The 17,743-nt window shown below is 34.8% G+C and overlaps 1 protein-coding gene across 2 annotated transcripts; it reads left to right on the top strand.

The window, feature by feature from the left end:
• The first annotated feature begins 6,482 nt into the window (after positions 1-6,482).
• LOC122281246 (cytochrome P450 71A9-like) lies at positions 6,483-13,737 on the top strand. 2 transcript variants are annotated; one of them, XR_006230188.1, is made up of 5 exons: positions 6,483-7,488; positions 7,605-7,846; positions 7,954-8,284; positions 8,873-9,012; positions 13,447-13,737. XR_006230188.1 is itself a non-coding variant. In XM_043092601.1 (4 exons), the coding sequence occupies exons 1-4, from the start codon at positions 6,514-6,516 to the stop codon at positions 8,960-8,962; spliced, it is 1,638 nt and encodes a 545-aa protein (XP_042948535.1). In that variant the 5' UTR covers positions 6,483-6,513; the 3' UTR covers positions 8,963-10,189. The 2 variants fall into 2 exon arrangements, 1 of the variants encoding a protein (XP_042948535.1); XM_043092601.1 differs by lacking the exon at positions 13,447-13,737 and having other exon boundaries at positions 8,873-10,189.
• The last annotated feature ends 4,006 nt before the right edge of the window (positions 13,738-17,743 follow it).

Raw genomic sequence — 17,743 nt, 5'->3', positions numbered from 1 at the left:
CAATCCAGCAATCATAGACCAAGGTCACACCCAAGCCCCACCTCCCACAACCAGTTTCACTGCTGAAGACCAAATTGAGCACCATCCAGGCCAAACGCCCCTACTCCCTCAACCAGTCGTAGCATAAGGTCACGTCACTGCTGCTCGCAGTGGCCACCACAACCAAATGCCCCTACTCCCTCAACCAGTAGCAGGCAAAGTAAGCGCTCCTGTAAGATGTCCAGGACCAAACACCCCTACTCTTTCAACCAATTGTAGCCCAATGTCACACCCCTGCTGCTCGCGGTGGCTGGAGGTGGTGCATGGCGTCGCTGGAGCTATCGAGAGAGAAAAGAGAGAAATTGACGGAGTGAGATGTAGAGGGGATGTGTGTGTGTGTGTGTGTGTGAGAGAGAGAGAGAGAGAGAGAGAGAGAGAGAGAGAGAGAGAAGTGGCGACAACAGTTTGAAATGGAGCTATTGACAGCGGTGGAGAGGGGGGGGGGGGGGGGGGACGGCATGGAGAGAAAGGTAGAATGAAAAGAAAGAGAGGAGGAATTAAGGTTTTGGGCAATCCGATTCTATATAGGCCCATTTTTTTATCTAAGGGTGAAAATAATACATGGAAAAATAAAAAAAGGAAGAAATAAAGAAAATATTTAAGGAAGGGAAATATACTAAATTTTAAAACAAAAAGTTTTATTCTTAATCCAAAAATAATATTCTTCAAAAATAAAAGAATGAATTTTAATAAATAATTCTTAGGAGAAATAAAATCATCTAAGTAGAGTATTTTATTTCTAAAAAATAAAATCATTTAAATAAAATAAAAATTTAAAACTATATTATTTTTGGATTCTAAAATTTAAAGAGACTTACTTGAAAAATAGGCTTGGTTCATTAACATAAAAAAATTACATTTAAAATAATTTTAGACTTTTAAAATATTTGAAAGATTTTCAAATACTTGGCTCAATTTAAAAATCATCCACTAAATTTAAAATAAATAATTGAGATAGTATTATTTTTCTACAAGATTTTCTAAAATTCTAAATTTATTTCATATAGAAACATTTAACGTATCTATAAACCATTGCGACGCAAGCTTCGAAAAAGAATGGATGATACGCTTTGATGCAAAACTAAATGAAGTCTACCAACAATGACAAGAGATTCAACATCCTCTCTATCCATCTTGTAACTTTATAAAGAACATCAATTCTAAATATATATTTCCCTCGAACTATTAAAAAAAATGTATTTTTCAAAAACTTTTGCCTGTTGTTCAGATTCTATATTTAAGGAGCTTTTTGACAATTTTATTATACATGTTGTTATGAGATGATAATATTTTTTTAGTTTTATTATGTACAAGCAAAGTCGCGTACTAATCTACATGCCAATACTGATTCTTTCATATTTAAAATTTAAATTAGTATTGTTTTCAATACAATCTACTTTTTGACTAATCATATTAAATTGATATACATATTAATGCGCAGTTGTGCTTACAACCAAATTTTTCATTTTTTTTATTTAGAATATTTTCCTTAATTTTTTCATTTTTTAAATAAATTTCTACTATAATCTATTTTTGTTAAATTATTTTACCTGGTAGATTTTTTATTTTTTATTTTTTCTTTCCACCGAGCGCTACGTGCAAGGGACGTACGTGCCGTACACGTAGTGCCTTAGAGCATCCCCATCCGGCCCTGCATCAGTCCCGCATCTCTATATTTTGAGGAAATATTTAGGATTTTTACATAAAACCCTTCTCCATCCGGATACCCAAATTGCGGTCCAATTTTAGGGGCGTTACAGTAAATCCCCATATATGGGGATCCACTGTACATCCGCATCCCATCTTCGCCCCAACGGTTTTGGAGCTCGACCCGCGACTTCTTCTCCCTCCCCTCCCTGCAACGCAGCACCTGCACCCCTCCTCGCCTAAATCGAAGGTGAATCTCCACAAATATTGCCCCGATTTGTGGTTTTTGCATTTGGATCTTTGGTTTCCCATTGTTGCATGTATTTGAAATTTTTTTTTTCCTCTCGGTTGGTTCCTGTGTTGATTTCAGCGTTGGTGTTATGGTTTTGTGCCTCCTGTGTTTCTATCAGCGTTCCTGTTGTGGTTTTCTAGTTCCTATGTTTCTATCGGTGCCGGATGTGAGTGTTTCTTGTCTCTGTAACCGAGCATTTCGGCTTCAAAATCCGAAAGGCACCTGTATAATTTTCTTACGGATTTTTAGACTTAATGTGTATATAAATGTGCTCTGCTGTTTTTTCCTATCATCCGTGGAGTTTAATTATGAAGAACGGTGGTAAGGGCTTTCTCCTTCTCTGCTTCTCACGATCACACACACATTCCTTTTGGTTATTTTCCACTTCCATGAATTTTCTTGTGCTGTGAGTTTCAAATGTACAGTCCTGGAAATGTAAGAATTTATCATATTATTGTTGTGATTGAGTCTGTGCCGATGTTGGGATTTGGGGATTTGAGGATGCTATAAACTGTCATTTTGGATAACTGCCGATTTAGGGATTTGGGGATTTCTCCATTGCTTTTGTGTGATGTTTGGTCACTGCTGATTTTGGTTATTGGTGGGTTTTCTCCTACATTTTGTGCCATTTTGTAATAGCTTGGGGTTAGTTTAAGCTTGTGGTGCTCCTCTTGAAACTTTGCATCAGACATTAAAATGAGGTTAATTGTAACCTTTTAGCATTGGTTGGCTGACATTGAACTACTTAAGTTTCTACCTATAGAAATGAAATCTTAGTGCTCGAATTATTGTGCTTTGCTTTTCTGGTTCAGAGGAATCTGTTTGTTATTTGGAGAGATGGAAATGTCAGCCATTTCCATGATGATTTTTCTTTGCCTCGTGACATCTGTTGTGCTATCTCAATCTTTACCCTTTTTTTTAGGCATTTGTGCTTTGGTATGTGCTATAGATACTTTATTTTTTCAAACTTGATGGAGTTCTTTGAACTTTTTTTTTTCTTACCAACTAATCTGAGTATTGATAACTCCTTGATTAATTCCTTTTATGCCTTTTTGACTTCCAGTTTTGTTTCTCTGGTATTTTCTCTAGATCTATCATGTGTTAACTCTAGTATCCTTTTTTTTATCTCAACTCTAGTCCATGTAAATACAAAGAATCCGGATGGGAATTTTCAATGTTTATATCTATTGAATTTTGTATTAATAAACCAAAAGGCATTTGGGTTATATATATATATACACATGTTTTCATTAGACCACTAATTTGAGAACCCCTTTAACAATCACGCGATCTAGCTGAGACTTTGATTCCATAAATTAACTAGATCTTGTTTGGAGAAGTTGTTGTCTAAATTCGTTGCCCCTGCTTTATGCCTTGTTCTATTTCAATGTGAAAATTGCAGTTGTAGCATACTATAACTCATCATTTATTTCAAGTATTTTTTATGGAATCTATTTAAAAGGAATAATTGAAATTATATTGTCGAAATCCTAGTGTTTATATTAATTGTTACCAAGCTAATGGACTTGATTATTAAAAATGATATATCTCATGTCTTTTCTCAATTAAAGAGGACAAATTAATTGAGGAAAAATAAAATGTAAATATCTTTTCTCTTTTATTAACACATAACCATGATTATGTAGTTACCTGCCACTTGCCATTTGGCCTTGTCGTGGACCCCAAAACGTAAAAACACTAACTGGACACTCTCATACTTGTGCATGTATTGCCACTCTCTTGATTATCATTGATCAACCCTTTTTTGAGCATTTATTATTATTAGTAACATTGACCAGCTACATTTATTTTATTTTAGCTTTGTGCACTTTCATTTGCTCTTTCCAAATGATAATTACACATTGTTGTTGGGTCATTTGCAGTATTTTGTATCTCTAGGGGGAAGGGGGTTGTTATTAGGCTGTGATGATGGTGTTATTGTGCGGGTAAACTCATAAGTGTTAATAGGGCCCCATCGATATGGCGGGGTAATCCTCCTCTAAATGGCCATATTGCAATTTGTGGTACTTTCCACAAAAGGCAATCGGGGTTCGGGTGGGGTTTTGCAGTCATTCTATGTTGGGTTCCTTTCTTACACATACTGTCAATATTTACACCATTCTGAGCCCCATTTATATTTATATTCGATATAAATTGACCGGATGAGGATGCTCTTATTTAACATTATTAAATTTAGCATGTTGTTTGGTTGTTTTTGTGTTATGTTGTGATATAAAAGTAATGTCTCAAACTAATGGAACTCGACTGTGATGATGACAAAGCCTAGTGGGCATACTGGAAATTATTGGTTATTTCCTTAATGGAATTACAAATATAGTCCACTATTATACTCGAAGAAATACGAGGCCAAAATTGATTACGATTAATATAGTCACTACTAAAATTAAGAAATTATAAATACAAAGCAGATTAACTCAAACATAATTTAAAATAACATGAAGGAAATAATAGAATATAATGCGACCCCGACTAATGTTGGGAATATAATAGCCATTGATGTTCAATTAGATCTTCTTGAAGCTAATGATGTGCCGAGCTGTCTCTAATATGATGATGACACTGAATGAAGTCCGTAAACTCAGTTGTATGATTGCGCGACAATTCTGGAAGATCATCATCAAGTTGATCATACTCAATGTTCAGACTCTCACTATCATCACGCTCGTCTTCAATGATCATATTATGTAGAATAATACATGCTTTCATTATATTTGTTAGTTCCTTCACTTTGAACATTCGGGAAGGTCCACGAATGATAGCAAATCGTTGTTGAAGTACCCGATGCACGCTCGACATCTTTTCTTGCGGATTCTTGTGCTTTCACAAAATTTTTCTTCTTATTCCCTCTTGGTGATGGAATCGTCTTCACAAAAGTTCGCCATTTGGGATAAATACTGTCAGCAAGGTAATACTCCATAGTATAGTCATTACCATTGATTGTGTAATTGACTGGAGGAGCACGCCCTTGGGTAAGTTCCATGAAAATAAAAGATTTCTATAGAACATTAATGTCGTTATGTGAACCGGGCATACCAAAAAATCCATGCCATATCCAGAGATCATATGAAGCAACTGCTTCTAAAATAATAGTAGGTTCACGGATGTGGCTAGAGTACATACCTTTCCAGGCTGCGGGACAATTTTTCCACTTCCAATGCATGCAGTCAATGCTTCCCAGCATTCCAGGGAATCCTCATTGTTCAGCAACAGCAAGTAATCGAGTAATATCGTTGGCATTTGGAGACCATAGATATTCATCTGAAAAAACAGTTACTATTGTCTCAGAGAATTTTTTGAGTCTCCATTGCGGTGCTTTCACCAATACGTATGTATTCATCTATAAAATCTCCAGTAACCCCATACGCCATCATTCTAAGTGCTGCAGTTATCTTTTGCATAGAAGATAAACCGAGTCTTCCGGCATTATCTCTTCTTTAGACGAAATACGGCTCGTAAGACTCTACCTCATTTAGAATACAGAGAAATAGGGGACGGCTCATCCGAAATCTCCTTCGAAATAAATTCGAGAGATATACTGGATTTTCTGCAAAATAATCATGAAATAGGCGCTCGTGCCCCTAAATATGATCACGTCGAATAAACTTACGACGTTGGCGATTGTCACAATGCCTCGATGACTGTCCATCGGCCTCCTCATTAAGAACAACATCGCTATCATCTTCAGAGGATACGTATGTCAACAATTTGCGAAAGAAGGTACGAGCCATTTGATGAAGGAAGTGGGAAATCAGGTGAGAATATTGAATTTCGGTTCTATAGATCAAATAAAAGAAGAGTTTGTGAGAATGTGAATGTTAGCAGTATGTGTATTTATGTTGGAAAAAGTTACCGTTATATATAGGACAAAAAATGTTACCATTTGAAAGAAGACAAAAAGAGTTACCGTTGGAAAAAAGACAAAAAATGTTACCGTTGTAGAAATGACAAAAAATATTACCGTTACAAAAATAAGTTAAATTTTATATTCAATACGTGACTAGGTATAATAAAAAAAAACGAATAAAGAGTACTAAATAATAAAATTTGGCCATCACGTTAGAAAATTCACTAATTAAAAAAAAATTACTATTTTTATAATACGAATTTCGATTAAAAAAAATATTGTATTGGATAGTCAGAACAGTAAAAAAATTTAATAGAAATTGATATTTGAAAAAAAAGATAATAAGATAAAAGAATTAGTAGTTAAGATTATAAATGGAAGAGAGAGAAAAAAGTAATAAAAAAAAGAATAGAGAAATATTATTTAATATAATAGAGATAGGGATGGGAAATGAGATGTAGGAGGTTTTTAGAAGATGAATAAAATTTAGAGATAAATTTAAAAAAATGTAATTTTGAGTTAAATTATAGAGATGAAGATAAGGAATCGGGTGGGAATACTCTTACCGGTAGATAAATAGAGGATGTGCCTACAAAAACTCAACGTTTATTAAACGGCGAAAGCTGTAAGATGTGTGTGCAGTTCGATAAGGTCCAAGGGGACCACATTTATGAAGTGTAGGGGTATTCTTTACACAGATCCATTTATTCAGAGAACTGGCCGTCCTCCTCTTTCATTGTTCCAAAGCTACAACACCATGAGCACCCAAATTTTCTTGATGCCATTCTTTGTTTTCCTTCTACCCTCTCTGTATTTATTATTGTTGAGGCAAAGGAAGAAACCTGATCAACCAAAGATCAGGCTCCCTCCAGGTCCTAGAAAGCTGCCTCTGGTTGGGAACCTGCACCAGCTTGGTAACATGCCGCATCGATCGTTTCAACGCCTTTCTGCTGAGTACGGACCGCTCATGTTCTTGCAACTGGGCTTGATACCAACTTTAATAGTCTCCTCAGCAGACATGGCAAGAGAGATCTTCAAAACCCATGATCGTGTCTTTTCAGGAAGACCAGTTCTTTACGCTGCAAAGAGACTTAGTTATAATCTCTGCGCTGTGTCCTTTGCTCCCTATGGTAATTACTGGAGAGAGGTCAGGAAGATTGTGATTTTGGAGCTACTTAGTGCTAAGAGGGTCCAATCTTTTCAGTCTGTGAGGGACGAAGAGGTTGCACATATGCTTGATTCTGTATCTCTTTCTTCTGGCCCTGTCAATCTTAGTGAATTGGCACTTTCGCTTGCAAATAACGTCGTTTGCCTAGTGGCTTTTGGGAAGAAATATGATGGTGGAGGAAGTGACAGCGAGAGTGGAGTGTATCAGAATCTTCGTAAGACACAGGATTTATTGGGAGGATTCTGCATAGCAGACTTCTTTCCATGGATGGGTTGGCTTAACAAGTTTAATGGTCTGGAAGAAAGGGTGGAAAAGAATTTTAGACAACTGGATGAGTTTTATGAAAAAGTGATTGAGGAGCACCGAAGCTCGAAACCTGAAAATGATGAAGATCTTGTTGCTGTACTGCTTCGAATTCAGGAGGACTCAAATCAGGAACTCCCGCTCCATATTGACCAAATTAAGGCTGTCCTCACTGTATGAAGTTTCGCTTTCTTTCTTTACTTTATCCTATTGTTTTCATTTATCCAATTGCTTGATAAACTTTTGGAAGAATTTGGAAGTATCAAAAAGGTAAGAAATTTGCAATACAGGACATGTTTATTGCAGGCACAGATACATCTTCAGCCACAATAGTATGGATAATGTCTGAGCTGATAAGGAACCCATCTGTAATGCAAAGAGCGCAAGTTGAGGTGAGAGAAATTGTGAAGGGAAAACAAAAGGTGGAAGAAAGCGACCTTCTGAAACTCATTTACCTAAAGTCAATTGTAAAGGAGGGATTTAGACTTCATCCTCCAGCCCCATTACTTGTTCCCAGGGAAACCACTGAGAGTTGCACAATTTTTTTTTTTTTTTTTTTTTTTTTAAATAGACAAAGGTCTCCTGTCCATGAGAGACCCCGTCCCTGACTTTATTAAAAGACCCTCACGTATGGCAGAGTTGCACAATTGAAGGGTACCATATTCCAGCAAAAACAAGGGTGTTTTTCAATGCTAAATCCATAGGAGAAGACCCAAAATATTGGAAGAATCCAAAAGAGTTTAGACCCGAGAGATTCTTGGATAGTTCAGTGGATTTTAGAGGACAACACTTCGAGCTGTTACCATTTGGAGCTGGCCGCAGGGGTTGTCCTGGAATACAATTTGCTACCCAGCTGATTGAACTTGCACTGGCAAATCTGCTGCATCGTTTTGATTGGGAAATGGCTGATGGGGTAAGGAGGGAAGAACTGGATATGGAAGAAGCAGTTGGGCTGACAATGCACAAAAAGGTTCCTCTTCTCCTGGTGGCTAAGCCACTGACTTTTTAATATTACCTAAGCATTACTATATCTTTGATATTGTTTAAATATTTTGTAGTCCAATAATAGAAGAGAAAGTGTCACGTATACAAAAAGAATATATAAAAATAAATTTATAAATTGATGTGATTTATTATGATCTATTAAATTTATTTTATAATAAAAATAATTTTATAATCTGGCATATTGCACCAAGCCACATCAGTAAGTCTCGTATTTATTTAATTGTTTTAAAGAGATTACGCGATCTTTATATATTTCTAAATTGTAAATATTATTTTTTATTAAAAAATTAATTTTCAAGCAAATCAGTAGGATTTACATTTTACTTGCTTATCCACCTACGATTAATGAGTAGAGAGACGCTTCTAAACAACCCATCTGTTTATCTCATAACACCAGCCCACCAATCAGATTGTGACACATCAGCATATTGAGAATTAATACCATGGACCAAAATACAGGAGATTGAAAACAAAGAGCTGAAAAATCAAATTTACCCCTGCTGAAACTAATGCTCTGCTGAAACTAACGTAGACCCGAATAAACTCTTCTCAGCTGTTGAATGACCAACGGCCACTGAGGTATTGTCATCGCCGCCACCAAACGGAGACCCCACTTCTATCTTGCCGTCGTCCACTACAATAGCCATCGCCCACTAGAGTTCCCCGTCTTGCACTCATTTCCGTCGCCCAATGGTATGATTTTGAGCACTTTCAGTTTTGATTTTTTTGTTCTGTTTGGACGTGATAAACGTGGTCTCTTAGCCTCTTATTCACACAGCAGCAATTATTCGTGAAAAATGCCATATCAGTTTGCAAATAGAATTATTTGTTAGAAAATATGAAATTAAGCTTACCAAGTGTTTGTGAAAATGCCCCCATGAGAAGATTAGTGAAGGTTTTGTTATCAAGCACTAGTTTTAGAGCTACCTGTAAACACTACACATGTTAGTTGGACATGTGTTTGGAAGCAGATAAAAGAAGGAAGCATATAGTAGATGACCATGCTTTAATGCTTGAGAAAGCCTTTTTTTTTTCTTTTTTTTCTATTTTTTACCATACCACTCCATCTTTCTAAGATTTATAGTTCTGTCTCGACAGTGCAAATATATAAATAAATTTCTCATTTGAAATTTATAAAGTTCAATTAATTCCAAAAGGATTAAAAAAAAAAGTGTCATGAAGATAAAAGAATGCAACACAATTTCAGGTTTCTATAGAAGTATTAGTTAGAATCAGTTGGTATTCATGGAGTAGATGAGTTATAATCCATATACCAATATAATTTACATAGCCCAGATTACAATCACATTGAAATGAGATTTAAATCCAATACAAAAAATCCAATATAAGTTCTGTTAAGCAATAAAAGTTCAAAATGTACTGGAAGGGATTGCAAGCTACTGCTGTCGGGATGAGTGGGTTGCCGCTGAGCACGAGCTACTTTGGGGAGGCAGTTTCCGATTCTCTTCCGTCGAGTTTGGGTTGGGATGGATTTCAATTTTGGGTTGGGAAGGCCTTCCCGTCGTCAGGTGTGGATTGGGATTAAAGACTAATGCGTCCGTTTGGTTTCTATTGGGATAGGAAGAAAGCGATTTAGGTAGATTTAGGAAGAAAGTGGGTTTATTTGGGTGTAGTGGGCTGTATGTTTGAGATTCAAATAAGATGACATGTCGCAATATGATTGGTGGGCTGATTTTATGGGATAACCAGATGGGCTGGTTATAAGATTTTCCCTAATGAGTATTTGTAAGACACCTGGTATATTTACGTTCTAATTCGGTGGGCCCATTTGCAGCTGCAAGCTCCTACGCTAATATAGACATTCGGTTCTAAATTTGTATCCCCAATATAATATCCTTTTTGTTTTGTAGCATTCGGAATCTAGATTGTTTCCTTACCCTTTTCTGTTGCGGTTCCTAGGAATCCTCGACAATCCCTTTTAAAGCATCTGGATTTGAAACTGTATGAAAATATTTGGAGTGACGGTTCAGTTCCATTCAATTTTGTATAATTTAGAATGTATATATCAATTGTGAGATTTAAAGAATTAATATCACAGTTTTGAAATCCGTTCTAGAAACCATTCTGATTGAAGTACTGAAACGGAATATTTCGGTACCGATACGTTTCGGTGTATCATTTCGGGATTAATTATATATTATATATAAATATTTATATGTATATATAAACTAACAACTAATAAAATAAATACATATATATGTAAGTGTGTATCATGTATATGTGTATATATATAGAATAATTGAAAATTTATAAAATGAATATATATTGAAAAAAATCATATGAGTTAAGACACAAAATTAAAGAAAAAAATTAAAGAATAGATAGATTATTAAAAGTAATAATACTTAAAAAATAAAGAATGAGGGGACATATTTAAAATTATATAAATATATTTTACAATGAATTAAATACTTTTTGGATTTAAAATTAATAAAAATGCCATCTAATTATAAGAAAATTACAAAAACTGTTCGAAACGGAATGGAGACCGAAACGCTCAATTCTAGCCGAAATGGCCGGAATTTGACTGGAATGACCGAAACGGGACTGGAATGACCGGAATTTGAAGCAAAACGGAATGAGGTGGTAGAGTGTACCGGAAACTACACCGAAACGGCAAATTCCGTCCATTCCGGCTGGAATGGAACTAAATTCAAAACTTCGACTAATATCTCACTGATTATATTTTTAAACCAGTATTTCTGGTTTTACTACTTTTGGTACTGTTTAGTCGATTTTTTTGATATATTATATAATATAGTATATTATAATATAGTGATAATATATTATAGTATATTATAATATATATTATAATTATATTATAGACTATAGTAATATATTATAATATTTAATATTGTGACATATTATATTATATTATAATATATAGTGATATAGGATTTTAAAATTTAAAATTGTATTAATTAGTAATATATCATATAATACAAAATTATTTTATATATAATTATATCTATTATATATAAAAAATCATAAAAAAATTAATATATATATATATATATGAACCGGTTTGGTTCAATGTTTAAAAAAGGAAAACCGGAACTGAATCCATTTTGACCAATTTTGAGAAAAACAAAATCGGTATCAGACCGAACCAAACCCTATACCTGACCAACTAGATGAAACTTGAGTTTGAAATGAGCAGGATTGGTCAGTTAAATGGCATCCAAGTAAACAAACTAATGAAGGAATTTTTATCTCACAATCCAAGTATGCTAGAGAGCTTATTGAGAAGTTTGGGATGGAAGGAAAGAGTCATGCTCGTACTCCTATTAGTACTTCAATAAAAATCAACACAGATCCTATAGGTAAAAATATTGACCCTACTCTTTATAGAAGCGTGATAAAAAGTCTACTTTACATTATAGCTAATAGATCCAATATAACTTTTAGTGTTGGTGTGTGTGCTAGGTTTCAAGTTAATCTTAAGAAATCTCATCTCACAATAATAAAAAGAAGAATTAAATATCTACATGCAACTGTTGACTATAGGATTTGGTATTCTAAGGACACTAACTTGACACTAGTGGGCTATTTGGATACTAATTGGGCTGAGAATACTGATGATAGAAGGAGCACTTCTGGAGGGTGCTTCTATGTAGGTGGCAATCTTGTAACTTGGATGAGTAAAAAGCAAAATTCAATTTCCTTGTCTATAGTTGAAGCCATGTACATAGCAGTAGGAAGTTGTTGCACATAACTGATTTGGATGAAAAAGATGCTTGAAGACTACGAGTTCTCTCAAGATATTATGACTATTTATTATAATAATTTTAGTGCTAAAATAGTACCTTGAAATCATGTGTCTATGGAGCATCAACTAGATGACTTGTTTACTAAACCTTTAGATGGGCTAAGGTTTGAGTTTTCAAAGAAAGTCATCAGAGTGTGTGACATAAGGTGAGAGGCACACTACACACTTGCATTTTATTTTCTACACATCATTAGTGTAGGATATGCATTTTACATTTTTTTAATTTTTTTTTCTGATTTTCAGTTTAAATCATATTATATTTTGTTTTGTTTAGTCTCTCAGTTAATATTTTTTTCTTTTTCTTTTGAGGAAAGTCCATACTTGGTGTACTAAGTTTTGGGTTCTCACATAGTCCATTTCTTGATTTAAAGCATCTCTTTATTTTGTGCAGTCAACTTTGTATATGTTAACTTTATCACCTTGACAAAGTCAAATTATAATGCAATGTGAGGAACTTACTTTCATATTCTTTATTATTATGTTTCATAATTGTTTAAGAGGTGCTCACTAAAAGGGGGAGTCCATGCCTTAAATTGACTAATACTAGTTGAACCTAGTACTAAAAGCAAGAGATCTCCCATTGCCAAATATAAATATTTGATCCATGAAAAAGTCGGTATTTATTTATTGCCAAAAAAGAAAAACACCATACAAGGTCTGTCCCTTAAGTCCTTATAGAAAAAATTGTTGTTTTAATCATTGCGAAAAAAGATGAGCAATAAAAATTGGATATGTCAAGGGTTGTGCAATCTTGTGTTCGGAGGAGATACTCTTTCAAGTATCTAGACCCTAGCATAAAATTTGACTTTTAATGTGATGGACAATCTTTTGAGAGTATCTATGGAAAGAAATAAACATTAAAAGAAAGAATGGAAATATATATATATATATATATTTATATGTATGAATATTTCCTTGAAATAAGTATTCCCACTCACACACTCACATAAACTTCGTCATTAATAGTCTTATGAGATGTGAGCAACCATTGTAATTGTTGCAAATAAGAGAGTGCATTTTTTTTTTTTGGCTGTGAGAGTGATAGGATGCTTGGACTTGTGATGCACTTAGACATGTACATTGACTCAATTTTTTGTTTTTTAAATAAAAGGGGGAAAAGTTATGAGAAAATATATTTTTTTTGTCAATCAGTTTTAATATTTTATTTTTATATTTTTGCTTTGTTGGATTGTTGGTAGATTTTATTGTATTTGTTATTTTGCATTTTGGTGCACAAGTCTGGAATGTGTGCTTTCATAGAGCCCCCCCCCCCCCCCCCCCCCCGAAAAAAAAAAAACAATACTTTCTCTAATCACACTCACATCTCCACACCTCAGGTCTCTCAAATTCTCTACATGCCCTTGCCGAACATCAACTCTCACACCACAAGTTGGGTTCTTTGAAATCATTTAGACTCTCTAGTCTCTTCAATTTCAAGTCACGGTATGCGCTCTTCTCATCTATCTCCTTTTCTTTTCTAGTTCTAGGGTTTGGCACACGCCCAATTGAGAACTAGTGGCATTTAGTTTGATTTGGGATTTGGGACGTTTGATGTTTGGATTGAAGAAATGTAGTCTCTAAAGTGGTTCTAATTTGTCAATGTATTTAGGATGGATTTTGGTGGGTTACGACATTATGCATTTTGGTTTTGATGGCATGCCTACCAAGTGTTTGTTTTTATGTCTCAACCAAACTATTTCATTCATTTGTTCATGATTTTACATGCATTCAATTCATGCATCAATTTCATTTAATATATAAAAAGTTGAGACACATGGGAGTTGTTCATCATATGTTTCCTCTATCTTCATCTCGGCACATCTAGGTTTGATTTTGATTTTAAAGAGCAAGCAAAGAGGAAGAAATGTATCTTGGCTCCCTCACATGAAAATTCTTCAAGTGGGGAACAACCTCCAAAGGAGGCAACACAGGCTGGAGATACTTCAGCTCCTCCACCTGAGACTCCATGGCATGGATCTTCCTTTGAGCGCTTCGCTTCACTTGAAGTTAAAGCAGCTTATAGAACTGTCTTTTTTCTTAGGCCAATGCTAAGGGAGCGTGAAGTGAGTATAAATCATTTTTTTATGATTGAATATGAGGTAACTTGTCGTATCTTTGTAAAGTGACAATAGGAAAAGTTAACACACCCCTCACCCACTCCATGTGTTGAGGTGGTGTGCGAGTTTTACTCAAATATTGCCCATTTTAATCTTGATGATCATAGTATCACCTCTATTGTTAGGGGAACCCTCATAGAGATTTCCCTGGCTATTATTCGAGATTTATATGATTTACCTGAAGTGGATGCACCAATGTACCCATACCAGGGCATGGGGGCACCAACAAAGATAGCCATGCGCAACCTCTTTGTTGGACCTTAAGGCCCAAAATGGAACCCTAAAGTTAATCACCTTCCACTTAATGTAATGTTCCCTCAATTTAGATTGTTGGCTAAAATAGTGTTGTCAAGTCTTTGACCAATCAGCTGCCACACTGAACTCCCTTTAGAACGTGCTTATTTTATGTATACCTTGGCCACAGATATCTCTGTTGATTTTCTTGAGCATGTTATTGATATTATTCATCATTCTCATGTGGAAAAAGAACTTAACCTGCCATTTGGAAGTTTAATCACAAAATCAGCTATTAAAGTCAATGTCTCTCTTAGGGACAATAAGCCTACTATGAAGATGGTTGGGCACATTTCAGCCCTTACTGTAGTTAAATCTTAGGTGATTTTAACAAAGAAGAGACCCAAAACCTCTAAATCAGCATCTTCTTATCCAGAGCCATCTGTTCCTATCTCCCAAGTACTAGGACAAATCAATATTCTCTCCCATAAGATTGACAACTTTGCTGCAAAGTGGGAGGCCAGCCAGTCAAAACTAGAGCAACAGGTTTTTGCGGTATGTTCTGATTGTGTACAAGCAAATGATAGACCGGTCCATCTCTCCTTGGATGTGCAGCAAGTGATGGAGAGCGTTATGGACTCAGATGTGGAGTAGGGAACCCTTGACAGATCGATGACAAAAAAGGGGAGTGCAAGTGAGGGGGAGCAAATCTGAGAGGGAGTACCAACAAATAGATAATCCAATCTTTTGATTTCTATTAATTCAGTTTTTTTTTTTTAAATTAATCTGGGTTGTAGTTTGAACAATGTTTTCTATTCTTGCCTGTTTTGATTTAGTTTGGTTTGCTGAACATATGTTGATGGTGATTAGAACATTGGTAGACTTAGTTTATTTCTAATTCTGTGATGTTCTTGAAACTAATCAATGTTCTATGTCAGTATTTTTCTTGGATTATTTTCTTGGTTTTTCTTCTATCTATAATTATTTTGAGTTTATCTAGAAGTTATTAGGAAGTGTTTTAGATAAGTCAAGAGTGTGAAAATTGAGTCCCAAGGATTCTATAATTATCCAAAGAAGAGTTTGAATGAGAAATTGATATTGTTGAGAAGATTTAGTGCTAGGTGTCAGCATCTCGTCAGAAGAGTCCTCCGTGACAAAGTCACTTCATTAGCAAAGTTCTATTGCAACTCAAACAACTTTCTGATTATTTATTTAAAGGATTTGGTTGGATAAGTGACTTGGAGATTTTGGCTTGGAGTTACTGAAAAGTATATTCCGAGTACTTGTATGTGAGAAAATTCTCTAGTTATTTTCCTCTCTTCAAGTGTGATCGTGCTTCATATTGGAGATGATTGATTGTGATTCAACCACTGAAATTCTAGGAAAAAAGTCAATATTTAAAAATTGTTAAATGTTCTAGCTGCCATTGCGGTAGAAGCAAACGAGTCCTTTGTTGGGTTAAATAAAAGAGTCAATTGACAAAAGTTTTGTAATTGAAACTTACTTATAATTGATTTTTAAATAATAAAATTGGCTTTTCTAGATTTGGCTGCCCCATAGGGTTTTAGTTTTAAAGAGTTTTTTAAAAAGTTTCCCTTCGTTACCAAGATTGGTGTTATGAAATTTATATACTTTATGTTATTGTTTAATTATTAAATAATTACATAATTGATGTCTAACCAATTTGTCTAGTGAATTGATAGATATTTGCATGAAAATGCAGGGATACTTGGATAATTTCAGTTATTTATGAAATCTATTTTTATAAGAAGAAAAATGTTAAAAGGAAAATGATTTGAGAAATTGAAGGCTCAAACTCTTTTGAGAAAAAGTGAATTCCCTTGATAAATTTCACCATTTTATTGTAGATCTCTCTTGTTTTTAAAGAATTGAAATGACATTCATACTTTGACTTGTATCTTATGAAGGTCTCATTTGGTTATACAGATAAGACGAGATGAGATAAAGTAAAATTTAAAAATTAAATAAAATATTATTAGAATATAATTTTTATTTTGAGACTTGAAAAAGTTAAATTGTTTATTATATTTTATATAGAAATTTAAGAAAGTTATAATAATTATAAGAGATGAGATACCTTGGTAACCAAACAATCAATGTTGTATACTAGAAAGAGGAGGACTTTACAATAATTCCATGCATGAGTGAGTACCCCAACCTCCAGGGTCTGTTGAGATATTTGTCACTAACGAAACTAGCTAGCACAAAAAAGGCAAATATATTAAAAATGCTTCCAAACCATTTTGCAGGCATGCATTGCACTACTTTTTCTACGCTATGCCCAGCTTGTTTGTGTAACTGCCGAATTACGTATGGTGACCAACTTTAGTGGGAGAAGCATTTCCTATATAATTATATAAAAGAAGAAGCCATATTACTTATTGATGACAATGCATTCCTGCCTCTGTGTTTTTTTTTTTTGCCTCTTCTCTTCTCTCTGATTCTTAGTTTATCTTGGACCCACCCATCTAGATGACCATCTCCTTCTAGCCAAACTCAAAACACCAGATAATTGACAATTGACAAAAGTTAATGGAAATGCTTGTCCCACATAAGGTGGTCACCAATGTTGGCCATAGATTAAGTTGTTTTTTTTGTTTTTTTTTTTTTTACTTAATAGTTAAGTAAGACTATTCATCTAGACCGAGGTTTTTCTAAGCCTGGTCAGAACTTGGATAACCAGGTTCTAGTTACGATTTCCAGCTCGGATCAAATTCGGGCCGGAATTCGCAATGTAAAACCTGGACCAAGTTCAGGTCTAGGTATGAACTCGGGTTCTAGATTTAAAATCTAGTAACCAGATTTATATTTTAAAAAAAAAATCTTCTTAAAATAAACTCTCCCACCTTGATTCTCTTTATCTTTCAGGTAGGGTTTCAAACTTTCTTCTCCCCCCCTCTCTCTCTCTCTCTCTCTCTCTCTCTCTCTCTCTCTCTCTCTCTCTCTCTCTCTCTCTCTCTCTCATAAGCCCTAGCATTCAAGTTTCTATGGCACTTTCTCTCTCTGCTCAGACATGTCTCTTTCACGAAACAGTGAAACCCTAGCCACCGTCTCTCTCTATTTCAAGCTTCAGTGTTATGATTCTAGAAAGTTTCAGCTTTATGTCAAGGGCAACGTAGGCATGATCATTGTTAAAATGTCTATGGGGGGTTTTTGTATTGTTAGCTCTATTTAATTTGTATGGACTTGGCCTTGGTGTTTGATTGAGTCTTATGTTAGTGGGGTGTGTCTGTTGGTTACATGGGATCACCAATTATGTTAG

This window comes from Carya illinoinensis, chromosome 11 (assembly GCF_018687715.1).
Source record: "Carya illinoinensis cultivar Pawnee chromosome 11, C.illinoinensisPawnee_v1, whole genome shotgun sequence".
NCBI lineage: Eukaryota > Viridiplantae > Streptophyta > Magnoliopsida > Fagales > Juglandaceae > Carya > Carya illinoinensis.
The sequence above is the reverse complement of the archived record's forward strand: the minus strand, read 5'-3'. Positions and strand labels throughout refer to the sequence as shown.